The sequence below is a fragment of the Herpailurus yagouaroundi genome, unplaced genomic scaffold (assembly GCF_014898765.1).
Source record: "Herpailurus yagouaroundi ecotype Mexico unplaced genomic scaffold, PumYag 182, whole genome shotgun sequence".
Taxonomy (NCBI): domain Eukaryota; kingdom Metazoa; phylum Chordata; class Mammalia; order Carnivora; family Felidae; genus Herpailurus; species Herpailurus yagouaroundi.
The window spans coordinates 10,109,699-10,135,508 of NW_024412413.1; the positions used below are offsets into that span (position 1 = coordinate 10,109,699).

At 57.5% G+C, this 25,810-nt stretch overlaps 1 protein-coding gene across 10 annotated transcripts in view; it reads left to right on the plus strand.

Moving 5' to 3' along the window:
• The window catches only part of CSNK1E (casein kinase 1 epsilon), a 34,980-nt gene extending 10,711 nt beyond the window's left edge, over nucleotides 1-24,269 (plus strand). Inside the window, exons 1-12 of one of the 10 annotated variants that reach the window (XM_040490836.1) lie at nucleotides 12-138; nucleotides 3,562-3,649; nucleotides 11,848-11,958; nucleotides 12,076-12,224; nucleotides 13,712-13,940; nucleotides 14,910-15,080; nucleotides 16,543-16,691; nucleotides 19,939-19,999; nucleotides 20,807-20,999; nucleotides 21,099-21,238; nucleotides 21,982-22,047; nucleotides 23,210-24,269. In XM_040490836.1, the coding sequence (XP_040346770.1) occupies nucleotides 3,574-3,649; nucleotides 11,848-11,958; nucleotides 12,076-12,224; nucleotides 13,712-13,940; nucleotides 14,910-15,080; nucleotides 16,543-16,691; nucleotides 19,939-19,999; nucleotides 20,807-20,999; nucleotides 21,099-21,238; nucleotides 21,982-21,998 (1,296 nt within the window). In that variant the 5' untranslated portion in view covers nucleotides 12-138; nucleotides 3,562-3,573 and the 3' untranslated portion in view covers nucleotides 21,999-22,047; nucleotides 23,210-24,269. Of the gene's footprint in view, nucleotides 1-11; nucleotides 139-3,561; nucleotides 3,650-11,847; nucleotides 11,959-12,075; nucleotides 12,225-13,711; nucleotides 13,941-14,909; nucleotides 15,081-16,542; nucleotides 19,167-19,938; nucleotides 20,000-20,806; nucleotides 21,000-21,098; nucleotides 21,239-21,981; nucleotides 22,048-22,731; nucleotides 23,003-23,024; nucleotides 23,059-23,209 lie in introns of those variants that run through there. The other 9 variants (XM_040490835.1, XM_040490837.1, XM_040490839.1 and 6 more) reach the window with 9 other exon arrangements.
• Nucleotides 24,270-25,810: the final 1,541 nt, after the last annotated feature.

The following is a 25,810-nucleotide window of genomic DNA, read 5'->3' on the forward strand; positions in this document are numbered from 1 at the left end:
GGCGGCGGCGGCGGCTGGGCCGGGAGAGGCTGGCGCGCCGGGCGGCTCCGCGAATCCTCCGGCATCCGCCCCGGCGGGCCGCCCCCGCCCGCGGCAGCCCCCAGAGCAGCGGCCCGGTACCGGCGCCTTCCCGGCGGGGTAAATATTGGGGGGCCGCGGGCCCGCGGAGGGGCGCAAACCCGGGGGGAAACGGGGCTCCCTCCGCCTCTTTGTTTTTGCGCGAGAGGGAGGGGAGGGGAGGGGAGGGCGGACACACGCGCGTTCGCACTCGGGTACGGGGAGGGGGGGGCAGCCCGGGCGCCGCCCGCTCGGCCCGGCGAGGACAAAGGCGCGGCTGGGGACGAGGAGGAGGAGGGTGACTATTATTTTGCAGGCTTAACCGGGGGAGGCCCCCCCAGTCTGGCCCGCCTCCCCCTCCCCCAGCTGGACCCTTCAAGGCCCCAGCCGGCCGAGAGGCCACCTCGGGCTGGGATTGGGGGGGACGCTGCGGGGGGGGGGGGAGGGGGAGGTCCGGGACTAGGGTGCTGGGGCCACCCTAGACTGTTGATACTGTTGATTCGGGCTTCTCGGCCAAACCCTGGCTTCTGTGTGTTTCACTGGACAATCAGCAGCGCCTCCCCCCTTCTCTCCCGGCTCGGGGCTCCGGACCTGGGGGTCAGCGAGGCTGCTCCCCTGTGTTGGATGGGGGTGATCGGGGGGCGCCTGGGGGCCCTGAGGTGATGGGGTGTGTGGTCACTCAGCCACAGATTCTGTTTTCCTTTGTGGAGAGAAAGAAAGGGGTGGGGGTTATTTATCAGATCGCATTCTCCCGTTTCTGCTGGGAGAAATCCATGTTTTGCGAGTCTCCGTGGACACAAACTATGTTTTGTCCGGGTCTCTCTAGAGAGAGGATTCCCAAGCTCCTCTTCACGCCCAAACTCAAAGTGGGGTGAGCCCCCTCCCCAACTTTTCCCTTAGTTCTCTTGCTTGTGTTCTCAGCACAACCTTCCTGGGCACAGCCTTCCTCAGGGAGAAGGATTTGGGGAGAAGGGGATCCAGAGTGTCTGAAGTTACGCCCAGCGGATGCCTGTTTGGGGGCTCCTTTGCCTTACTGTCTAGAGCGTCCCTCCAATTTTTATTTTAATGGTCCAGTGATAAGGGCTCTGGCTGGGGGTGAGGGGGTATCAGAGAGTAAGGAAACTGTCCATGTGCTCTGCTGCTTGGTAGTTTGTGTAATTTTTTTTTTAACCAGCTGAAACTCCGGATTTGCGTCTGCCTTTTTTTTTTTTTTTTTTCTTTTTCACTTCGTTTTTTCCACCCCCCTTCCCCCCCCACCCCCCCCATGGGAGAATCGGCAAAGAACTGGAAAGCTTCTCCTTTTCCTGACTCTATCCTTTCTCCTTTCCTCTGGGCGGCTTTTTAGGGGACAGTGCTGGGACAGTCTAGGCTCTCTCTGGGGCCCTGCCCCCCGCCCCGGGTCTGGGTGGCTAGCGCCCAGCCGTGGTTTCCTGCAGGGCTGTTGTTTGCACCCTCTCTTCTTCCCTTCTCTGCCCACAGCCCGGTGAGTGGGGAGGGGCTGGGGGGTCATGTGCAGTGTATTTATGTAATTTATGTAAGACACCCAGACGGAGGGCGCGGGTATTTATATAACCTGGCGTGGGTATTTATGTAATATAGGATGCGGGTATATTTATGTTTCTCTCCTAACCTGCGGCTTTCCTGGCTGCCATGTGTGGTCTCTGAATTGGCGTTGGCAGAAAACGGACTGGGGGGGGGCAGTGTTTGTGTATGCACACACCCGTGACCCCCCCCCCGTCCCCTCCCCCTCCGTGCGGCTCACGGTGTGCGTCTGCTTTTCTTTCTTCCTTTGGTGGGTACACACAGGTCGGTGTGTATGTGAAATGTGAGTTTTCTGCAAATGTGGAGAGTGTTCCGCTGGCAGCCGCGGCACCTCAGCCGGGACTGGCCAGGCGTGTGGGCAGAGGCCCTTGGTTGAGAGCCCAGAGTTTGGCTGGCATGGGGTGGAGGCTACTTCCTTGTGGCCACCGGGGGCAGGGCCAGTGGCGGCTCCCTGGGAGTTAGGTGCCAGGGCTGGATGTGTGTCCTGGGCAGGAGCTGTTGGCTTCTGGCCTCTGCGGGGCCAGAGAGCTCCAGCCTGGCCATCTGTGAACTAGATCTCGCCCATCTCCCCTCCCAGGTGGGTCTGGCTTTGGGGATAGCGTTTGGCATAGGAAAGAGGCAGGGCTGCTGTGCCTGGTACAGCCGCTTTTCCGTCTTCCTGCTTTGCTTCCCAGGCCTGGCAGGAAATCAGTCCTGATTGTGTCAGGTGGGGCAGCGGGAACCCTGTCTGGGTCCGAGGTGAGGAGACTGCCACCAAGTTGCTGCTGGGGAGTGTGGGGCAGGTGATGTGGCCTCCCTAGTTCCCTGTCTGCAAAGGGAGACCCCCCCCCCCATATGAACACTCTGAGACGTTAGGGATCCCCCGTCTTTCTCCCCATTTGATAGTTCACCATCCCCTCTCCCCTAACTGTAGAAACCATCTCCTGGCCTTTGAGTTTCTTCTTCTGCAGGCCAGGATCCTGGAGGGCACAGGGATCCCCACCAGGGTGGCCCCTGATGTCTCATGGGCTTGGGCACAGGATGGGGCACAGGGAGGAGGGGAACTGCTCACATCAACATCCTTCCCTCAGGCCTCTCCTCCCACCCCAGAGGCCAGTGGCTAAAAACCTGGCTTTGGTTGCCTCAGTTGCTCTGTGGGGCCCTCTGGGGAGACCCTCCTTCTAGTCTTGAAGGAAGCCAACCCCAAACTGTCCATCCCCAAAAATACGTGCAGCGAGACCTGTGTGAAGTGCTTGGTGTTGTGGGAGAGGGAGGTGACTGGGTGTTCTGGTGGCCCCCTTTCCTGGCTGCCCCCTGAGTTGGGGAGGAGGCCCCTCTCCAGCAGGGCACACTGCACGCTGGCAAGCTCTGGCCTCTGGAAAGACCAGGCCAGGCCGTGGAGGCCTCGTGTCCGGTTCCTGGCACTAGAAGCAGAGAAGGTTAGGGGTGGGGGCCGGGGTTAGGGTTCACCTTGTCCTTCCGTCCCTGGAGGTTGGAACCTGCCGGTGGTTGCCACGGTAGCACCCCCAGAACGAGCAGCTCCTGTGTCCCCCCCCTCCCCCATCACCCCCTTTGTCTTTGATTTTCCTTTCAGGGTCTTGGCCCTTTGTGACTGGCCCGCACCTGAGAGGCTTTTATTGGAGGGTCCCCAGATGCGTGTCCCCCGAGGAGATGCTTGCTTGGCTCTTTCCTCCCGGGCCTTATCTCCGATTCCGCCTTCTGCCTGGCCACCCTGACATGTGTTCTCAGCCCGCCTCCGCTATTGCTCACACGTGGAGGCCATCAGGCCACCTGACACCTGGATGCCCTCGGGCAAAGCCAGGCCAAATCTCTTCCTGTACAGTGGGAGGGAGAATGCTGGTCTCCCGAGTTCCTTGGGTCTTTCCCTGACCTTTGGTGGGGGATGTGGTGGGGTCTCGCGGCCTAGGCTCCCTTCCCGGCTCCCCGCTTCCCTGACCCGTGTGTCTCTGCTTCCCTCTGCAGCGAGAGTGAGTCATGGAGCTGCGTGTGGGGAACAAGTACCGCCTGGGACGGAAGATCGGGAGTGGGTCCTTTGGAGACATCTACCTGGGTAAGTGTCTCTGGTTCCGGCCTAGCGGTTTTGGGGCCCTGGGGACAGCGCCGGGGACAAGCAGGAGGGAATGTGGCAGGTCTTCAGGCTCTGAAGCCAGAACTTGGCTTCAGGCCTCCCGTGGCATGTTTGGGCCATTTTGTCCCCAGGGCCATCCCAGGTAAGGAGGAAAGCAGCAGGTTGTGGGGGAGGCAGGCCAGGGGGCTCCTCACGCAGTCAGGGTGGGGTGGGGTGCCCACCTGCTGCAGGCTGGGCAGAAGAGGGCATTTTTAGCCCTGGTTTCCAGCTGCAGGTGACCTGGGTCTCCAGCTGGGCGTGGGAAAGGCCAGGCTGGGGTAGCACCCCGTTTGTTGCCTCCTGGGAGAAGGATGCTAATAGGCAGAGGAGGCCTGGGCCCCCTCCCTCTGCTTGGGGGGGCCCCCTGGAATTCAGCCCAGGCGGGCTTCGGAATGACAGTGACGCAGGCTCTCCCAGTAACCTCTGGGTGGGGGTGGGGGGTAGGGGTCTGGCCATAGCGTTCTGGACCTTTCTCTCCGGATGTGCTTCCTGTTGAGAGTCTGAGTTTGTTCCCGTGTTGTCATTTGAAACGAATCGCTCACCCCGTTCCCTGACCTGGCAGAAAAGGGTCTGGAGGGGAGATGCTGTGTGGGTAACCTTGAATGGGAGTTGTTAGAGCAGGGTGGCCAGCCCCTGGGGTTTATCCTCATTCCTGTCCCTCTTTTCCTCCTTGGAAAAGCAAGGTAAATAATTTCTGGCCCCGGGCAGAGAAAAGAAAGCATCAAGGCAGTGTGCTGTGCTCATTGGTTCTGAACTTGGGGAGGAGGGGGTTTCTCTCACCCAGTGGTCTAGGTCTCTGCCCTCTTGGGGTACGGACTCCTTCTTGGTGAGCTGCTGCCTCCCGCATCGGAGGGGACAGGGAGGGGACGTTCTCTGAGCGTGTAGTTGGTTCTGGGCAGGGTCCTAGTTGAATGTGGTCGCCCCGCACAGCAGCAGCCTCTAGAGCCATGCTGTCCCTTCCGCACACATCAAGAAGCAGGTGCAGTACCATCAAATTGGCCACCCAGGGTTTCTCTCGAACACTAGAAAAGGCAGTCTTTATACCCCACACGAGCGAGAGGGTGTGACAGAACATGAGGGGAAGACGTCAGATAGACCCGAGTTCCAGACCGGGCTTTGTGCAGCTGCAGGAAAGTCGTGTGGCTGCTCTGTGCCTCAGTGTCCCCATACGGGAAGTTTGTGTGATGTTGAGGCCTGGCTGACCAAGAGCAAAAGGCACGGGGAGTAGTTTTTGGCACACGTGCACATCTGCTTCTAGGAAGCATCCAATCCAGGGCCTTCTCTTTGCAGAAGAGAACAGAATGGGGAGAGGCAGGCCAAGGTCATTTCAGAAAGCTAGTGTCCCTGGTCCATGTGGTGGGACCTCCCTGGGGGCAGAACTTCCTGTTTATCTAGTTTATTTTATTTTATTTATTTATTTATTTTCTTTCTTTATTTTTTTTCAACGTTTATTTATTTTGGGGACAGAGAGAGACAGAGCATGAACGGGGGAGGGGCAGAGAGAGAGGGAGACACAGAATCGGAAACAGGCTCCAGGCTCCGAGCCATCCGCCCAGAGCCTGACGCGGGGCTCGAACTCCCGGACCGCGAGATCGTGACCTGGCTGAAGTCGGACGCTTAACCAACTGCGCCACCCAGTCGCCCCTATCTAGTTTATTTTAAAAACCAGACCCAGGTTTGCTTCTCTTTGGACAGGCCCTGATGTAAATTCTACCAGGGTGCTTCTCGTATGCCCTTGAACAGGTGATGACCTCTGCCAGCCTTGGCTCCCCTGTCAGTAAAACGGGGTCGGTCATGAGGCCCGCAGGGTGGTGAGAAGTCACGAGATCAGAGTGTGCACAACGCCCGCACGTGTCGGCCCAGCGGTAGTGTTTTTATGTTGCCCCCCCCCCCCCCACCAGCCCTCCGTCTTTTTTGGGATTTGCTACTGTCCAAAGGATTTGGGTCCCCTTCGGCCTGAGTGGAGGTGAGGAGCCCGTTCTGCCCTGAGCAGCTGCCCTGTCCAGCCTTTGCTGGGTGCTCAGGCCAAGGGGGTCCTGGCATGACGCCACGTCCTGCTCATTCCTGGGCTCCTGCTAGTGTGGGGACAGTGGCGATTGTAGGGCCTCCCCGGCTGGCCTCGCTGGCTCCCTTTGTTCAGAGCTCTGGCTGCATTCTTGTCGCTGGTGCCTGTGCCAGGGCCTGACTCCAGATGGCCTCTGCAGGTGGGGTTGGGTGCGGCCTCCAGGTCCTGCTTTCCAGGATCACCCGAAGGCGAGTGCTTTGTGGATATGGCTTCGAGGCCTGCAGCTTCTCTTCTGGTCCCGCCTCCAAGTATCATAAGGGGACAACCAGGAGAGTGGGACCAGCTTTGTCAGGGCCTCAGGTCAGCTACACGGGGTCCAGAAGTGGCCGAGACTATGCCCACTCTACCACCACTGGCTGTGCGCCCTTGAGAACTCCCTATGCCTCTTAGTCTCTGCTCCTCGGTTCTCAATGGCGAGGGGACGGTGCTCCCCAACAGGTGGTTGTGGGGGTGCTTTCTTCTGCACTTCCAGTCCAGCCAGGTCCCTGATTATACATGTGAGTCTGTGCTGGGGAGAATGAGCCCCCACGTGAGGTTGGTCACCCCCTCTCCCCACCCAGGACTTCCCCAGGCCCCAGATCCTAGGGCTGGCCGGCTCCAAGCCCTTCTCCGTGTCCCAAGTTTGTTTTCCAGACTGGCCCATCCCCCAACAGGGCCACTGTATCCAACTGCTGGGTCACCTCCACCACCCCTGCTCTGGCACTCTTCACTTAGAATTCTCCTCCATTGCCTCCACAGAAGGTGAGCGGTGTTCATCCAGGGCAGGGCTGCCTCAGTGGTCCAGGGCTCACTGTGTATGTGTAGAGTCTTTGGGGACTAACATTTAAATCCTGGCTCTGCCCCCAGCTACACCTATGACCTCGGGCCAGTTACGTCACCTTACTGAGCCTCAGTAGCAGAACGAAGGGAGCTCAGAGACAAGGCTTGCAGCTTCCTGATAGAACCTAGAGGCAGCAAAAGGGGCCTTGTGGTGGTGGGAGCCTTTGGGGGCAGGCAGCTGTGGTGGCTTTCCAGCACTCTGCAGGGACACGAAGCCTTGGCCTAGGAGCGAGGTCCGTGTCCTGGGGAAGCGAGCGTGGCATTTAGTCTTTGACCTTTGGTGTTTTAGTTTCTGTGGATGTCAAGGAGAGATACAAACAGTAGTCCTTGCGGGACTGCAGGAGAGTTCAAAGGAATAAAGGGCTCCTTCCCCTCTCCCCCTCTCCCTGCTGCGCACATCTGCTGAATCATAAGAGGCCCCACTTCTAAAGTGTCAAGGTCTCTGCCTCCTGCCTGGCTGGGACCACAGTCAGCTCTTGCCTGGACGGTTGTTGGAGCGGCTCCTTCTGGGGCTCCCTCGCCCCTCACATGCCCTTCCAGTCCTTTCTAATATGGCGGTGGGTCCGAACGAGGCCGGGGGGAGTACAGATTTATTTGTCCCACAGGAGACATGTGGCAAGATCTGGGGACATTTTTGATCGTTTCAACTCGGGGAAGAGGAGGGTACCGCTGGCAGCTGGTGGGTGGAGGTCAGAGATGCTGCTGACGGCGCAGCAATGCACAGGACAGTCCCCACAGCAAAGAACTGCTGGGCCTCAGGTGTCAGTGGGAAAGCCGAGAAAGCCTGTAATAAAGGCGTTCATACCTGGCCTGCAGAGTCTCAGGCTCATGGCCAGGATCTTAGCCTGGCATTTGAGACCCTTCTGATCTCTCCCTTGCTCACCTCTTCCCGTGTCTTCTTCAGCTACCTCAAGCTCTGGCTGCACCAAACGACTCAGAGTTCGCTGCACCCCACTCCCGTCTGGCCTTCGCAGGTGCTGTGACCTCCCTCTGGCACAGTCCCGCTCATGCATCAGGAGCCCTTGCGGCCTTTCCTCCCACTGGCCTGCGCGTGGTTAGGACCTATGTGGGCTCACCTCTGAAGCCCGGGGGCCGGTACTTACCAAACCCAACTTTTGTTGAGCACTTACTGCGTGCCAGGCACTCAAAACACCCTCTCCCGTGCCACATCCTTACTGTCCCCCAGACACGTGTGTGGCTGTCCCCAGCGATGACTGTTGCTATGCCAGAAGCGCTTTACAGTTTGCAAAGTACTTTTTTTCTCCCGTGGCTCCCTGGATTTGGTCCTCTGTGTTCTTTTTAATTTTAATTTCATTTTACGGGGTTCAAAAATGAAACGACGCAAAACCAAAAACCAAAACACAAGAGCACGCTAAGTGAAAGAAGCCAGTCAAAAAGATCACACGTCGTGGGATTTCACTTACACGAAACGTCCAGAATAGGCACATCCATAGACACAAAGGAGATGAGTGGTTTTGCCCAGAGCTGGGGTTTGGGGGAGATGTGGAGCGAGTACTGAGGGGTACTGGTGTTCGGGGTGAACTTGTGAATATGCTAAAAAACCACTGCATTGTATACTTCAGAAGTGATTGGAAGTGTGTGAATTCTGTTCCAGGTGTTGGGAAAAAGTGACCACGAGGAACCTGGTGTCCAGTGCGGTGTCCTTCACCCTTCCAGGGCTAGGGGTCGGCGTAGCCGTGTAGCCCTCCCGGGTCCTTACTGGTTTCTCACGCTTCTTTGCAGTGTTTTCTTACGTAGATACAACCAAACACAGATAGGGACGATTTCCCCACCTTTCTTTGTTTGTTTTTAAACTGGAAAGAGCAGAGAATACATACTACTCTGTACTTTGCTTTTTCACTTCCTGTATCTTTGAGATCTGTCGGCTTGGGCACAGAGAGAGCTTCCTCATTCTTTTTCCATTGTATTCTGGGTTATTGGTGGGCCCTTCTTTCTTTAACCCGTGGCCAGAATGATGGCCACCTGGGCCGTGTCCACGTTTTGTTGTTGGAAACAGCTCACCACGGACAGCCTCGTCCCGGGCCTCTTTTGCACTCGCCAGGGTGTGGAGTGTACTCCCGAAGCGGGAGCGGGGATGCACCTCGGGCACAGTGCCCACCGCCCCACAGCTCTGCCGGGACAGCACACGCGTCTTGCTTTTTCAGGACCATGTGCGTTTCTCTTATAAGGGGGCTGAGCATCTTTTTCTTAAGAGTACGCCATTTTTTAAAAAAAAATTTTTTTTTCAACGTTTATTTATTTTGGGGACAGAGAGAGACAGAGCATGAACGGGGGAGGGGCAGAGAGAGAGAGGGAGACACAGAATCGGAAACAGGCTCCAGGCTCTGAGCCATCCGCCCAGAGCCCGACGCGGGGCTCGAACTCCCGGACCGCGAGATCGTGACCTGGCTGAAGTCGGACGCTCAACCGACTGCGCCACCCAGGCGCCCCAAGAGTACGCCATTTTTATATGAATGGTTTCCTCCTCTCCAAGTGTGTGTTCAGATTCTTTACACTAGTTCCTTTGAGCCTTGAGTCTTTTTCCTACTAATACGTAGGAGCTCGTTAACATAGTAGGGCCACCAGCTCTTTGCCGCTGCGAAGAGTTACAAGTATGTATTTCTTAGGACTTTGTTGCTGGTATTTTTGCCACAGAGAAGGGATTCCCTTTCTGGATGGGACAGAGCCCCCCCCCCCTTTTTTTTTAATGGCCTTCGGATTTTAAATCAGGGATTAAAAGGCTTGCCTACCCCAAAGTTAGAAGGCAGTTCTCTCTTCTATTCCTCTAACGTCTCATTGTTTTCTTTTTTTTTTTTTAACTTTTTAATATTTTTTTTTGTTTTTAAGTAATCTCTACACCCGAAGTGGGGCTTGAACTTACAACCCCGAGTTCAAGAGTCACATGCTCCACTGACTGAGCCAGCCAGGCGCCCCTCGATGTTTTCTTTTTATTAAGTGTCGAGTAGGCACAAAGGAATACGTACAACAGATACGCATAGTATTGGGCACCCTTCCCCTCGGGGGAGGACGCGCCTGTCATCTTGCAGGCCCCTGGCGGCCCACTGTATCCCCTCCTCTGCTTTCCCCTCACAGAGCGAACCACTGACAATTGAAATCGTTCCCTCTTGCTAAAGAGTTCTATCACGTTTGTATCCCTAGACCTGACAGTGCTCAGCACTGCACGTTCTGAACTGTGCCTGCCTTGTTCTGTCTTCCTCTTTTTTCAGTTGAGGTGAAATGCACATAAGAAAATTAACCGTTTTTAAAGTACACAGTTAAGTGGCCGGTGGGACGTTCCCAGTGTCGTGCCGCAACCACCATTCCCACCTAGTCCCGAAACATTTTCATCACCCCAAAAGAAAACCCTGTACCCATTAAGTAGGTACTCCCTCTTTCCCCCTCCCCCGACCCCTGGCAGGCACCAATCTACTTCCTGTCTCCGCAGATTGACCAACTCTGGACATTTCCGATAACGGAATCATGCAATATTTACGCTTTTGCGTCTGGCCTCTTCTCGTAGCGTGTTTGTAAAGTTCATTAGCGTTGCAGCGTGAGTCCGTCCTTCGTCCCCTTTTGGGCGGGATAACATCCCACCGCGTGGAGAGATGCATTCAGTGTGTCCACGAGTTCGGTGCTGGGCACTGGGTTGTGTTCACTTTGGGTTCCTGTGAATGGTGCCGCCCCTTGTTCTCTTGTACTGAGTGTGAAGATGCTGGGAGCCGCCCGCCAGCCTTTCCTCTGCACTGCCCTGTGGCATTCCTCTCTCTGACTGCGTCCTGACTTGGCCGTTCTGAGGCTGGTTTGGTGGTGTGCACATTCTTGTCCTCCTGGGGGCTCACATGTTTCTGGAGGGCACACACTCAGGAGTGGGCTTGCTTGGGCGAGGGTTTGTGTGTGTTCAGCTTTACTAGATGAAGAAATGTCAACCTGGTTTTCAAAGTGGCTATGCTTGGGTGCCTGGCTGGTTGAGTCAGTAGAGCATACAGCTCTCGATCTCAGGGTCGTGAGTTCAAGCCCCACATTGGGTGTAGAGATCAGTTGGTTAAGCGTCCGACTTTGGCTCAGGTCATGATCTCATGGTTTGTGGGTTCCAGCCCCACGTGGGCTCTGTGCTGATAGCTCAGAGCCTGGAGCCTGCTTCGGATTCTGTGTTTCCCTCTCTCTCTACCCCTCCCCTGCTCATGCTCTGTCTCTATCTCTCAAAAATAAATTAAAATGTTTTAAAAAATTAAAAAAAAAAAAAAAAAAAGGCTGGGGCGCCCTGGTGGCTCAGTCACTTGAGCATCTGGCTCTTGATTTCAGTTCAGACGGTGATCTCATGATTTGTGAGTTCAAGCCCCACTTCAGGCTCTACGCTGACAGCCAGGAGCCTGCTTGGGATTCTCTCGTTCCTCCCCTCTCAAAATAAACTTGAAAACAAAGTGGGGGGGGGGCAAAGTGGCTATGCTCACCTACACCCCCCACCTTTTTCTTTTTTCTACACACTTTGGCTTCACTTGGGCTTTCTCCTGGTGTGCGGTGTGAACTGTGGTGACTTTTCTCAGACGGCCAGCCTGCTGTTCCAAGGACGCTTATCACAGAGCCTGCTCCTTTCCCCTGACTTGAGACTCAGACCTTCCCTCACCCTAAATTCTTCTCGTGGTAGTGTTCTCCTCTGGACTTTCTGCTCTGTTTGTGTGTTAAGACTACACTGTTTCAGTGCTTGCAGCTACAGTTACAGCTGGCCCATCTCTCAAGGCTAGCCCCCAGACCTCTAGCTCAGTCCACTCAGTATTGGAGCTGGGGAAACTGAGGCAAGGCACAATTTGGATTTGGGTCTTTGTTGAGACAGAGCCTTGCCCTGCCCCCTTCTCTCCTTCCCACACTGACATCCCACTGACCTCACTCCTCTCCGGCTCAGTGGCTCCCATTCACCAGGATAAAATTCCTTTTACGTCACACGTCTCCCTTTACACCTGGCCTTCCCGCTGCGCCGGCCTGTGGCTCTGTGACGTGTCTGTAGTTCTTCCCATCCCTCCCCTCACACATGCTGCCTTTCTTGCTCTCTGCAGTCGCCTAAGCTGGGCTGGTTCCTGCCCCTGTGCCCGCAGCCCCTCCACTTCCCTTGGATGCGGTGCTGGGCCCTTTGCCACCATTCCGGCCTCCCCCGAGGGGTGCTGAACTGCTCCGGGGCAAACACGAGTTAGCCCTGGCCCGGGGCCACCTGCCTGGCCCAGCGTGACCCGGGTCCCTTGTGCTCCTCCCCCGCCCCTGGCAGGTGCCAACATCGCCTCTGGTGAAGAAGTTGCCATCAAGCTAGAGTGTGTGAAAACGAAGCACCCGCAGCTGCACATCGAGAGCAAGTTCTACAAGATGATGCAGGGGGGAGGTGAGAGCTGGCGGGGCCTGGGGGCGGAGCGTGAGGGACTGTGCATGAATATGCGCGTGCGTTCACAGGAGGGCCTACCCTGACGCCCCCCCCCCCCCCCCCTTCTCTGGCCCTCAGTGGGAATCCCGTCCATCAAGTGGTGCGGAGCCGAAGGTGACTACAACGTGATGGTCATGGAGCTGCTGGGGCCCAGCCTGGAGGACCTCTTCAACTTCTGCTCCCGCAAGTTCAGCCTCAAGACGGTGCTGCTCCTGGCCGACCAGATGGTGAGCCCCCACCTCCCCTCCCAAGCCAGGGACCGTGGGCTCTGCTGGGCTTACAGCTGCCCTCCCAACCGCTGCGTCCCCACCGTGCCACTGGGCACAGGGTGCCGGCTCTGCCTGCTGCCTCTGGGGGCTGCCACAGCGGGAGGCAGTGACAGGGCCATAGGACAGGCTTGGTTCCTGGACCGGGACCAGGGGTCCTTGGCCATTGGCTGTAGAATGGAGGAGGGGGTTAAATGCAGATTCCCGGTCCTACTCCAGAAATCCTGGGTTGGGCTCTTGGGGTAGGACTCTGCTCTCGGGTGATTCTAAAACTAGTGATCATCCAGACCTGGGTCCCGCCCCGCTGTGGTGACTGTAGGAGACCGCTAAGCCTCTCGGAGCCTCAGTCGTCTCAGATGAGAGTCTCCCCTTGGCTGGGTTGTTCGTTGTGGGGTCACATGGGACTCCACACAGTGCCTGGACCAGAGCAGATGCCTACTGATGAGCTGTCCTTGGGTCCTGACGCCCTGTTAAACTCAGGGGAGGAAAACTCTTTAAAAATCTAAAAGCACAGAATTTTGGACTCTTATTTTATTTTTAAATTAGCTCTGCGCCCAACGTGGGGCTCAAACTCACGACGCTGAGATCGAGAGTCGCACACTCTGCTGAGTAAGCCAGCCAGGTGCCTCAAAAGCGTAGAATGTTGGACCCGGAATGATACACAGACCTCTTATTAGGCAGGGGTCAGGGTCTGCGGCTGACCTACAGAAAGTCTGCAGGCACCTGCAATTTTGGTCTAAATGTGTGTGTGCAGAGGAGAGTCGTCAGGTTCTCACGGGGTGTGACACTCAGTAAAGGCTTAGGAAATACTCAGCCATGCCAAGGGAAGCTGTGGATTTTCAGAAGCCCGAGGTCCAGAAAGGGGACTGACCAGCCAGAGGGTGTACCCTACGCGTATAAGTCAACTTACTTTTCTGACCTGATGCTTAAAGGAAGAGAAGAGTCTGTGTGTCTGCCTGACTTGGGTGTCCTTTGCAAGTTGGGGGACAAATCCTGTCTTTTAGACTCCATCTCTGTCACCATTGTCGAGGCTTCACTGGCTCTTCTCCCTCTCCCCCCTTCCCCCGTCATTTGGTTGCCAGAACACCCTTCGAAATGCTTCTCTGACTCTGGCTTCAGGCAGCAAAGGCTTCCATGGGGGCCCAGGTGCCTTTCCAGGTTTCATTTCCTATCTTGCTGTCTTTCCCCATCTCACAACAACCTCGGTGAACTCCTCTTTCAGAATTTCTGTATCACTTCCTCCAGGAAGCCTTCTCTGACTTGCCCCTGGAAATCGTCTTACATAGTTGCAGACAGATCTTTCTCCCCTACCCGGGGCAGGGACCATGGGTGTGTTTTCTGTCCCTGCCACCCCAGCCCCCCGCCCCCAATCCAGGGCCTGGCGCAGAGTGCTTGGTGAAGGCCCTTCCGTGGACCGCTTGCTGAATGATTTGCTGTCCCCTCCCCAGATCAGCCGCATCGAGTACATCCACTCCAAGAACTTCATACACCGCGACGTCAAGCCCGACAACTTCCTCATGGGGTTGGGGAAGAAGGGCAACCTGGTGTACATCATCGACTTTGGCCTGGCCAAGAAATACCGGGACGCCCGCACCCACCAGCATATCCCCTACCGGGAAAACAAGAACTTGACTGGCACTGCCCGCTATGCCTCCATCAACACCCATCTGGGCATCGGTGAGTGTCCGAGGCCCAAGAGCAGTGCGCGCCCATGGGCTGCTGGCCGGGACCCTGGCTTTCTGTGGCCTGGATTTACCCCTCCCCCCCCTCCCCCCCCCCCCCCCCGCCGCCGGCCTTTTTTTAAGTTTATTTATTTTGAGAGAGAAATTGAGTCCCAACTAGGCTCCGTGCCATCAGCGCAGAGCCAGATGCAGGGCTCGAACTCACAGACTGCGGGATCATGACCTGAGCTGAAATAAGAGTTGGACGCTTAACCAACTGAGCCACCCAGGCACCCAGTTCCCCCACTTTTTGCCCCAAAGTCAGATCTTCCCCTTAAGAAGAAGAACTGTGGCGTAGCGAGCGCCTGAACGTGCCTTTTTCATCCCCACGGCAGCCTTGGAGAACGGGTGGGGACGGTCCCCTTTTACAGTGTGGGGAACGCGGGCTCACAGGTGCAGCACAGGTTGCTTTAGGCTGTGCAGCTTGGTACGAAAGCTGGATTTGACCTCAGCCCTGGGTGATGCCACGCTTGTGCCCTGCCCACAGAGTGGGCTGGCGGGGAGGTACCAGGGTACCGGTTATACATAGTTACTGATTGAATAAGTACCTGAGCTGGAGAAACTGCCCTTTTCTTTCTTTTTTTTTTTTTTTTTAATGTGTATTTGGGTTGGGGGGCAGTGTGTGTGAGTTGGGGAGGGACAGAGAGAGAGAGGGAGACAAAGGATCTGAAGCAGGCTGCGTGCCAACAGCAGAGAGCTCAGACCATGAACCGCGAGATCATGGCCCGAGCCGAAGCCAGATGCGCCCCCAAACTGCCCTTTTCTGCAGAAGTGTTAATAACCTGCACCTGTTTGTGTTGGGGTTGCAGCAAGTGCGCGTGAGGGGGTGCAGGGGCGGTGCCCCCCCGTTGAGGAGGGTGTCCTGGAGGAGGGGATCCCGGCCCAGGCGGACCCTGCCCCTCACCCCGTCCTCGATTCCATGCAGAGCAAAGCCGTCGAGACGACCTGGAGAGTCTGGGCTACGTGCTCATGTACTTCAACCTGGGCTCCCTGCCCTGGCAGGGCCTCAAAGCGGCCACCAAGCGCCAAAAGTACGAGCGCATCAGCGAGAAGAAGATGTCGACGCCCATCGAGGTCCTCTGCAAAGGCTACCCCTGTGAGTAGCCCAGGTGGGGAGGCGGCCAGCCTGGGGACCCCCGAAGGCTTCTCGGAGGGGAAGACCAGGCCACGCAGCCCACACCGGACCGCTGCTGCCCCCCCGCGCCAGAACCGTTAATCGCATGCGCTCTGTCGCTGCTCGGGCCTCCTCTCCGGCCTCTTCTCGCAAGGGCTGCGTGTTAGGAAAAGCTAGTTCGGCCTTACCCCGGGAGCCTCCTTGGCTACCCGCATAGAACATGTCCCTTTTGACGCTTCTCCCCAAACGTGTGGGGTGTTACCCGCCCCTCGAGCAGTTCTGTGCGACACCAGCTGGGTGTCCTCTAGTGTAGCTCCGTTCGGCCACCGTCCGCCTGGAGGTTCAGGGCTTGATCCCACAGGCTGTCCTCCTCCTCCCACCTCAGATGCCACTGACCAGTCCAGGTTGCCACCTGCGCCGTGTGTCTGAGGTTCCCACGCCCTGCTCTTCGGCTGGGATTAATTTGCTAGGGCGGCTCGTAGGAGCCCGGGAAACTTACCTCGTCCACCACTTTATTAAAGGCTGTGCTGAAGGGTGTGGACGAATAGTCAGAGGAAGGGGTTCATAGGACGAGGTGTGGGAGGGGCCCGAGCACAGGGGCTTCTGTCCCCAGGGAGTCAACGTGTGTCACCCTCCTGTATGTGGATGCGTCCAACTGGAAGCTGCCCAGACCCCACACCGTTGGGGTTTTTACGGAGGCTTCCTCACGTAGGCATAAACAGTCACTGACTCCATTTCCAGCCCCCTCCCTTCTAGAGAAGCGTTTGGGGAGATGGGGCATGAAAATTCTAAGCTTTCTAATCGTGGCTTGGTCTTCCTGGTGACCAGCTCCCATCCATCCAGGAGCCGCCGGGAGCCCGCCCAGAGTCACCTCATCCGGAACAGAAGATTCTCCTAGTGCTCTTAGCGTTTAGGGCTTCCCCAGGGTTTTAGGAATTCTGTGCCAGGAACCGGGGGCAGAGCCCAGTGTACGTTATGTTTTCTGTTCTCTCACGAGGGGCTCTCCCCACCCCTGCTGTGGGCAGGAGGAGATGGAAGTTTTCCCCCTGTGGCTAAGCGCACGTTGGGAGTTCCCATTGATTGGGCTCTTGTCTGTCCGTTGGGCTTGACAGCTCTTGATCTGCTATCTGCAAGGCTCCCAGAATGGTCGGCAGGAGCAGGTAGAACGGTGACATAAGGCGCTGTGGGGCCTGCTCACCGCGGGGGGACGCTCGCCCCTAACACACGCCTCCTCGGTCTTCGGAGGCTCTGCCCGCGGGCAGGGACGGGTCTTAGTGCCACCCGGACGCCCGGAGTTCTGCGCTGGCGCCATCTTGTCGCCCCCCCCCCCCCCGCCTTAGGTTGAAAGTATTTGTGGGGACGGTGGGTGGGTGGGACGACACAGGCTGCTGGGCCGCCCGGGAGCCCGGGCCTCACCGTTTCTGTGCCTTGTGACCCCCGCCAGCCGAGTTCTCAACATACCTCAACTTCTGCCGCTCGCTGCGGTTCGACGACAAGCCCGACTACTCCTACCTGCGCCAGCTCTTCCGCAACCTCTTCCACAGGCAGGGCTTCTCCTACGACTACGTCTTCGACTGGAACATGCTCAAATTCGTGAGTCACGTGGAGGCCAAGGCGGGCTTGGGGGACTGGACGGGGAAGGCCCTGACTCATGAGGCCAAAGTGACCCAGTGGCGGGCGGGGCTCCCGAAAAACGGGAGCTATGAGCTGGACAGCGCAAGCGACCTCGCTGGGGTCCTGGAGTCCCCGCGGCCCCCCCGCTCCGGCCTCATCTGTGCTGACAGCACGTGCCGCTGTGGTCAGCAGGGCCCGGGCAGGGCTCCACCTCCCACCAGACCCAAGAGGACCTGGCTGGGCCTCGAGTCCCTCCTGGGTGCTCTCGGTGGGGCGTGGGTGGCGCTGGCGGGCCCCCCCGCTGTCCTCATTGTCGCCTACACCACCCTGCTCTTGTTCTGCACGTCCCAGGCGGCTGCCTTCACCGTGGCCCCTCTGGCCAGCCTGGACCCATTCATTGTGGTTTCTTTCTTCCTGGTCATGGGACCCTGGGTGTTGCTAGGCGGTTGCTCTGTCTCCCTCTCTTAAGGGTCTTGGGGGTAGGGTGGGGAGAAGCGTGCGCCAGCCATGCCCCGGAGCTCCGGAATCTGTGAAATTGTGTGTCTTGTTTCACATCTCTTCTGGAAAAGGGGGCTTCCTCGAGCCAGGCTCAGCCCCGTGACAGCGAAGCTATTGCACTGCCCTGCCCCCGCCCCTGTCCCTGTGCCGGGCCCACGTACCCACCCTCTTACTGGTAAGGACCCTCTGAGGCCTGGCCTTTCCAAGATTTACCGCTTGGCTGGGCAAGCACAAGAGGTTGAGCCTCTGCTGTGCTCTCTGTCCCTTCCAGGTGCCCGGCGCCCCTGGGCACCCAGGGCCCTCCAGATAGGCCCGTGGAGGAGGTGGAGGAGCTGCCCCCCCAAAACTACTGGCCCGTGGTCTGGACTCCGGGGCCCCAGTTCTGACGTCACCAGGTGTGTCTGAGCCCATCGGGGCCAGGCCTGAGGAGGTGTCCCTTGGCGTGGTGGGGTGCGGTGGAGAGGGGGTGGTGGAGAAGGCCCTGCCGGGAGCTTCTTGGGGATGAATCAGCAGCTGCCTGACGAACAGAGCCTGAAGGAGGGATGATGTTCACCCGCCCCGGAGGGCCTGGTGGGAACGGGCGCCGGGAGCGGCTTCAGCAAGACCCTGACGGTGGCCTCTGTATCGAACCTGAACTCATTAAACGCCCCCCACCCGTACTGCGCTCCATCCTGGTGTGCCTGTCCTTTCGTGGCGGATCCCCTCGGCTCGCTCTGCCAGACGCTCAGGACGCGAGGCCTTATTCTCTTGGACGCTGGGGTCGGCACTGGGTCTCACGCCCCTCTTCTCTCTGGGTCTCAGGCAGTGGCCTGGCACCGTTCCCTGAGGAGTTCGACAGAGGTCGGGCAGAGAACAGCGGTCTCACAGGCCAAGGGACCCGAGGGGTAGGGGTGGGAGATGGGCAGTGGGGCACCTTACAACCCAGACCTCGCAGCCGGGAGTGTGGCCGAGGGCCGGCTCTTCTCGCCGGAGGGCGTCGCTCAAGGCATCTGGCCGCTGGGCGCTCACTCATCTTTGTGGAAAGTCATTCCTGGGTCTGGTTCGGGGATGGGCTCGGCCCTTCCTCTCCGTGCAGCTCCAAGAACGGGTTTTACGTTGTCTAGGCTTGTGCCAGGCAGTATGGTAGCCCCTGGCTCCGTGTGGCTGATTTTTAATGAATTAAAACGAAAGCTGAAAATGTAGTCCCTCAGTTGCATTTGCTACATTTCAAGCCCTCAGGAGCCACAAGCGGCTGGTCAGTGGCTACCATATCCAGCAAGGTAGACGTGAACCTTTCCGTCATCACAGAAAGCTCTGCTCTAGATGGCTCCTCGCAGAACCTCTCGTGGGACCATCTGGCTGGCAACATCTCACGTCAAGCCAGGCCAAGAGCACCCTCCCCGCTCACTGCTGCCACTCTGAGCCCTTCCTGGGGTCCCTTTAGAGGCAAGCTCTTGAGTCGGAAGCTGAGCAGAGGTGCCAGCAGCCTTACTCTGCACCGATCTCTGACTTGGCCTGGGCTGGATCAGCGGGCGCCTTTGACCCCGTCACCCTGGTGAGCTCGACCGTCTTCACCTGCCCTTTGGCGGAAGCATCTGCAGACCTGTGACGGGGACCTTCCATGCCTTCGCCTCAAGGCCAGGCCCCCCCCCCGGTGCCGTTACCAGCACCTACCTGCAGACTGGACACCGTGCTGGGCACAGAGGGCCACGGGAAGGATCTTACCCTTGACTGAGAGCTTCTCTCCCTGAAGTGGCCTCCCCGTTCAGCATCAGGGCCCTGGAGTCCCTGGATACCTGGAGCCTGGGACATTGCTCTCAGCACACAGAGCCGCTGTGTTCCAAGGTCCAACCAGCAGGCCAGGAGGATACTCCATATAGCCAAGGACAGGGGTCCACACGACAGGGCTGGATGCTTGTGTGACTTTGATGTTGACCTTTTGTGTTTTCTGTGGGCAAATAAAAGCCAAGAAACCTCCCCGGTGTGCATTTCTTGAGGCATCACTGGTTAGGTGGAAACGTGGAGAACGGCTCCTCCTGCTTCGGGCCTGGCCTTGACCCGAGACTGCTGGGGTCACAAAGGGCAGGGTCTCCAGCCCTCTGCTCAGTCGGTCGCCCCAAGGCTGTGCCCCTCTGAAGGGACCACTTGACTTCATCAGCCTCAGTTCCCCCAGGCAGGGGATGAACACATCCCTGGCCTGCCCTCAGGAGGTTTCCTGAGCGGAGCTGCGGCCCTTCTCACAGGCTTGCTCTCGTTCTGACTGAGTTGCTCTCAGCCAGCTTGTCACTGAGTGGGCAGGAGCCCGGGAGTGGAGAGGGGGTGGAGACTGGGAGTCAGGAGGCTGAACCCTGGTGGTTCCAGGCCTGCCTGCACCGGCCTGTGGGCGGGCGGGCTGGGCATGCGCATCCCTAAAATGTCCTACAAAGTCCTCTGGGGTGCAGAGCGCAGAGCAGAGCCGGGTGGCAGAGGCCTGGATTCAGATCCCGGCTCTACCCTGAGCTGTGACCCCACGTAGGTCATGAGGACTCCTTGGGCCTCGGTTCCTCACTGGGATTCAGGGATCATTCTGATCCCTAGTCCCTACCTCTTGGAGTTGCTTCAAGGCCGCGGCCGTCCCCAGCCATCATTTCCCAAGGACAGCAGGGCCTTCTCGGCCATTTCCCTGGGAGAGACACAGGGTTGCAGGAGCCTGCACCCCGTGGCCTGTGAGCAGGCCCCCCCACTCAGCCTGCAGCTCTCTTCTCCACAGATGCGGCCCCCCTCCTGCCAGCCCCCTGCCCTTCCCTGTGGACGACCCCAGGACCAACTAGGTAACGCGGCCGGGTGCCGCTCCCACGCCGGGCTCCTTTCTCTGGGCCTTTCTCCTTTCCTCCTGCACTGGGCGGGGGCAGCAGCTGGAGGGCAGGCCCTGGGGGCTCATGTTCCCCCTTCTGCCCCAGCCTGCCTGTTGGGCCTCTCTTTCTTCTATGGGGCATCTAGCCCGTTCTTTCTCGAGCTCCCCCTGAGCTCTTGTCTTGTCCCAGGGCCGGCAGCATCTGTGTGAGTCCCTGGGCCTCCCCCACAGCACCTGCCAAAAGTCACTGCCAGGTCCAGGGACAGGGGAAGAAGAGCCTTTGACAAGATCCCCTGGCTGGCGCCCTGGTCCAAGTGCTGGCCCTGCCTTTAGCTAGCCTGTTCCTCCTTCTCTGGGTCTCTGAACACCTGCTCTGCTCTGTTTGGAAACCTGGAGGGGCCAAGGGCTTCTGAACACAGTAGGGGCCCAGGTTGGGAGGGCCAAGGAGTACCCTTGGTCTTTGTGGGGCATTAGCCCTCTCGGCTCTGCTTCGGCCCCATGAGACCAGGGCAGAGTGACCTCCCTCTGCTTCTGAGACCCAGCTTCCTCCTCCTTCCGGGCGGTCGTGTGGCTTCGTTTCTCTGTACTGTGTGATCGCGGGTCATTCCCAGGCTTCTCGGGCTTCCTGCCTGGTGGGGAGGAGGTTGGACCAGAGGGTTTCTGAGCTGCGTCTCCCCCAGGTGCCCGCCTGGCCTCCTTCCCTGTGCTCTGCCCTGCGTGAGTGCCGGATCTCAGAGCACCCTGAGCTCACAGGGGCTGACCAAGTCTCATCTCCTCCCCACAGGGCGCAGCCCGGAACCCCGAGGACGTGGACCGGGAGCGGCGAGAACACGAGCGCGAGGAGAGGATGGGGCAGCTCCGGGGGTCCGCCACCCGGGCCCTGCCCCCTGGCCCGCCCACGGGGGCCACCGCCAACCGGCTCCGCCCTGCTGCCGAGCCTGTGGCTTCCACCCCAGCCTCCCGCATCCAGCAAGCTGGTGAGCGGGGACCTTGTGTGGTGGGCCGGACCCGGGGGGTGCCGGGGGCACCCAGGGACCCGGACACTGAGGGTGGCTTCTCCCCGCCTCACCCTCTAGGCAATACTTCTCCCAGAGCGATCTCACGAGTCGACCGAGAGAGGAAGGTGAGCATGAGGCTACACAGGGGTGCGCCCGCCAACGTCTCCTCCTCCGACCTCACTGGGCGGCAAGAGGTCTCCCGGATTTCAGCCTCACAGGTGAGCCGCCCTCTCTGCAGTCCTCCTGCACCTCACCACTGCGCCACAGGGCCTTGGCCTGGAGGGAGTCCGGGCTCGGGCGTCTGTTCTCCCCCCTCCGATAACCTTGGAGCAGCCCCTTTTGTTGAGCAGGGACTTGGCTTCCTTTAATCACTCTGAGGTCAGCTTAGCCCCACTGACCAAAGTAGACTGAGGCTCAGAGAAGTAGGTCGCCCCAGCAGGTGGTGGAGCTGGGATCCTGCCTTCACTACCGGGGCCCGGCCTGGGTGGGCAGCAGGGGAGCTCACAGAGCAGGGGCTCGTGGTCCCTGCCATCAGGAAGCCTCCCTCGGGTCAGGGTCAGCACAGGAGTGAGAGATGGGCAGATCCCGTCTGGTGGCCTCACTCAGGACCATGTTTGGACTGGGAAGGTTAGGAAGGGGCAGTCCGCGGTGGCCCAGGGAAGGTGTCTTGGCAGAGTGGGGCAGGATACCTGCTCTGGTCCTTTTGTCTGCCGTGGGAGAGGCTCGGTGCGCCACGAGCTGGGAGTCTGGTGCCTTGCCTCTCTAGGCAATGTTCTTGGCTACAAAGCAGCTACATCCTAAGGTTGTTGAGATCACACAGCCTTGCCCTTGGCTCCAGGGGCAGGGGCAGGGGCCGGGGCCGGGGCCGGGGGTGCGTGGAACTCCACAATGGGAAGAGATTTGCCAGGTTACCATTACTAGCAGCTGATCTCCTCCCCCCGCTGTGCCTCTCCTCCCAAAGACAAGCGTGCCATTTGACCATCTCGGGAAGTGAGGAGGAACCGCCATCCGACCAGTATTTGCTTAGGTGAGTCCATATCTGCTGTGGATGCAGCCCAGCCAGGTCTAGAAACGCCCCTGGCCCCAGGAGGAGACGAGTCTATGTTGTGGGGTACGGCGGGGAGTGGCAGGGACCCCTAAAACCAAGAGCTCTCAAGAGAATTTAACACCTCGAAGCCACTTGATTCAGGTTTTCAGTAGGCCCGGCCCACACCAGCTAATTTCTGCCAGAAAACTCTTTGCCGTTAGGCTGGTCATCCATCTGCCCACCCCGCCTCCCCTGCCCGCCTCTTTGCCCTAAAGTTGTCCGGAAAGTCGGTTCCTAGCAGAGAGAGTCTCCGGATCCAAACCCTGACCTCCCCTGGGGCTTTAGTCCTGCCTGTCCCAGCCCTCGGGCTGTTTTTAAACACAAAGCACTAGAATAGGGACTTAGGAGTACTTAGGAGTCTACGTGCTGGAATAGAAGGTGCTTGGTGGCCTCCACAAGCCCTCTGGCCAGTGTGAACCTCGATGGGAGTTTATGACCATGTGTGGTCTTCAGGTGGTGGACAGCAGGCCTCTGCTCTGGGGCCTGGCTTGGGGAAGGGGAGGTGGAGATTCTTTGGGGGCATGTGAGGGGAAGGTCCCAGCTCCCCGGGGAGTATGTACTTTTCAGGGGGCTCCGCCAGCTTGGCCTCACACCAGGATGCCCTGGGCACGATTTGCTTTGCAGAAATTCGTTCCAGAGACTGAGCTGGGACCTAAAACAGGGCTTACCTTCATCGGATCTCAGGTCCAGGGACCAGTCCTTCCGTGGCAGGGTGGGGCAGATGTGTGGCCACTCAGCAAGAGAACAGAGGAGGGAGAGAGATTGTGTTCTTCCTGTGAAAATGGAGCACCCGCTGTGTGCCCCAAAGAGGGTCCCGTTCAAAGCCTCAGGTCAAGAGCGTAGGAACTGCAGGTGGTCTGGCGGATGGGTGGCCAGAGGCAGACATGCGCCTGATCTGTCTTTTCTCCTCCTTCTAGTGTCTTCACTGTATTTTCTTTTAAAAAACAACAACAACAAAAAGATGGGGGAAAAAACCACTCAAAAGAACAAAAAGGAAAAAAAAAACTCAGCATAAAACCGACGATGGATTTTGTTCCTTTGATTTTTTTTTTTTTTTCTTTTCTTTCTTTTTTTTTTTTTTTTTCCTGCCAACGGCAAGAAGATGGGAAACCTTCAGCACAGCGGATTCTTGTCCCTCCGCGTTTGCCACTGTCCACAACCTTCAGGCTCCCAAATGCTCCCCCAGACACTGGGCTCCACGTGCCAGACGCCAAGGCCCCGCCCCAGCCAACACAGACACCAGCCGGGAAGGGAGATCTCTGTGTTGGAGATGCAGACGGTCCTCCGGTGCCATCAAGAGATGGCCTGAGGAGCTGGGGGAACGGTTTGGCTGGTCGGAGGCAGATCCCACTGGGTGCTCTTGAACCTCAGGACCCCAGGAAACATGCACAGCCCCTCCCGCCCTGCAATGACCATGGCCAAGTTTCTGTGTTGGGCTTTTACCAGCGTCCCCTGAGCGTTTGGGTCCCTTCTTTGCCTCTCCAAGAAGACTTTGAGGAATGGGTCTCAAGGTGGTGGGGGCCGAGATTCCTTGTGTGCGTGTGTGTCTGTGTCTGTAGCTCCCAGGACAGCAGGTGCCCCGCCCCACCTGCCGGGCCAACGTTTTGTTCTCCTCCTAACAAGGACACAGCGACCTCCACGTCCCTCAAGAAGGCCAGCGGGTCCTCGCCACCGCCGACCCCTGAGACTGTCATCAGCCTGGGGCAGCCCCCTCCCACTTTCCTGGTCTTAGGGCAGAATCCGTGGAGACTGCTTCCAGAAAGCATCTGGCTCCTGGGTTATAAATGAATTCTCCGGTCCTGACACCCGCTGGGGCCCCACCGTCCCTGGGTCCTGCCTCTCTTGAGGAGGAGCCTGGGGTCAGGGCTGGGCGCTGGATTTATCCACTCCTGGTTAACACCTGTTTTTACTTTCTTTTTGTTTGTTTTCTCCATGTGTGTATTTCCTAATTTATTTACCTCTTTTTCCCCTTTTTTCTTTTTCTTTTTTTTTTAATTAAAGAGCAAAGCTTTTTATTACTTTGTAATTTAAAAAACTGAAAAAAAAAATACTGAAGAACTTTGGGGGGAATTTTGTACTTTTTTCCTGTGTAAATATTGGACTTTTTTGAGCTTTATTGTGGTTGTTAATTTGAAGTAATAAAGTAGAAAAGGATAAAGTGACATGGGCAGCCCTCGGTCCACCTCTTTGCTGGGGCGGGGCGAAGGGGAGTGTGTCCCCCCCGCCCTTCAGCATTCAGCAGCAGACCTGGGAGCGGGTGTGGCTGGCAGTCATAGGTGCCTCTCTGGGGATCTTTTAAATCAGTCTGAAAAACCGCAGACACCCGCCAGCCTGCCAGCCTGCCCGGGGCCTCATTCAAGTGCAGATTCTGACTCCAGAGGGTTGGTGTGTGGGGACTGAGTGTCTGCCCCTCACAAGGTCCAGATGATGCCTCTGGCCCAGGACCACAACTGCAGAGGAAGGTTGAAAGCTGTCTTCACAACCTGATCTTAACCTACACTAGAATTCTGAGTGAGGTCCTATTAATCTCCCTGCCTTCAGATGGAAAAACAGAGCACAAGTAAAATAACTTGCCCAAGATCACACAGCTAGGTCTCCAACAGCAGAAGCAGGATTTGAACTCCACCATCCACCCAGGGAGCCCTGGCAGTGGGGATCCTGGGGTCGGGTTCCAGGGCCAACGGTCGCCAGTGACCATGGGAGGCCTGCCTGGGAGAGTCAGTAGCCCCCCAGCTCTCTGTGTGCTCCCCTCAGGACCTCTCAGGCTGCATATCTGACCTCAAACAGTAAGTGTGGTGTTCCCAACTACAGGCCCTGAGGGAAAATCTGAGGAGCTAATATTTTTTTATAAAAAACCTATATCCTGGGGCTCCTGGGTGGCTCAGTCGCTTGAGCATCTGGCTTCGGCTCAGGTCATGATCTCGCGGTTCGTGGGTTCAAACCCCACATCGGCCTCTGTGCTGACAGCTCGGAGCCTAGAGCCTGCTTTGGATTCTATGTCTCCCTCTCTCTGCCCCTTCCCTGGCTCACAATCTCAAAAAAAAAAAAAAAAAAAAAAAAAGTAAAAAAAAAATATGTATCTTTTGCAGCAAAAATCCCAATACTTAGTAACACTAATGTGTTGTTGTATCCTACAATATACGTGAGTTTCAAAATTATAATGAAAATTCTTTTAGGTTTACTTATTTAGAGAGAGGGTGAGAGTGTGCACGGCAGGCAGATGGGGGGTGGGCAGAGAGAGGGAGGGAGAGAGAGAGAATCTAAGCAGTCCGCTCTGCCAGCACAGAGCCCAACATGGGACTTGAACCCATGAACCGCGAGATCGTGACCAGAGCCGAAATCAAGAGTCGAACACTTAACCATCTGAGCCACCCAGGCGCCCCTCAAAATTACAATTTTAATATTACTATCGAATATATACCTGTGGAGTAAAGAGGTGTGTTTACAGTTTTCGGGGGGATTTTATTGTCCTTGGAATGCATTTCACTAAGGATGTATTGTAAGAGCACAGTGCCCAGAAGTAACTTGAAATTACCTTTTCTCTGTGGTTATTGTATTGATTTAGAAAAAAAAAAATTTTATTTTTTTAAATTTGCATCCAAATTAGCATCTAGTGCAACAATGATTTCAGGAGCAGATTCCTTAGTGCCCTTCCCCATGTAGCCCCTCACCCCTCCCACAACCCCTCCAGGACCCCTCAGTT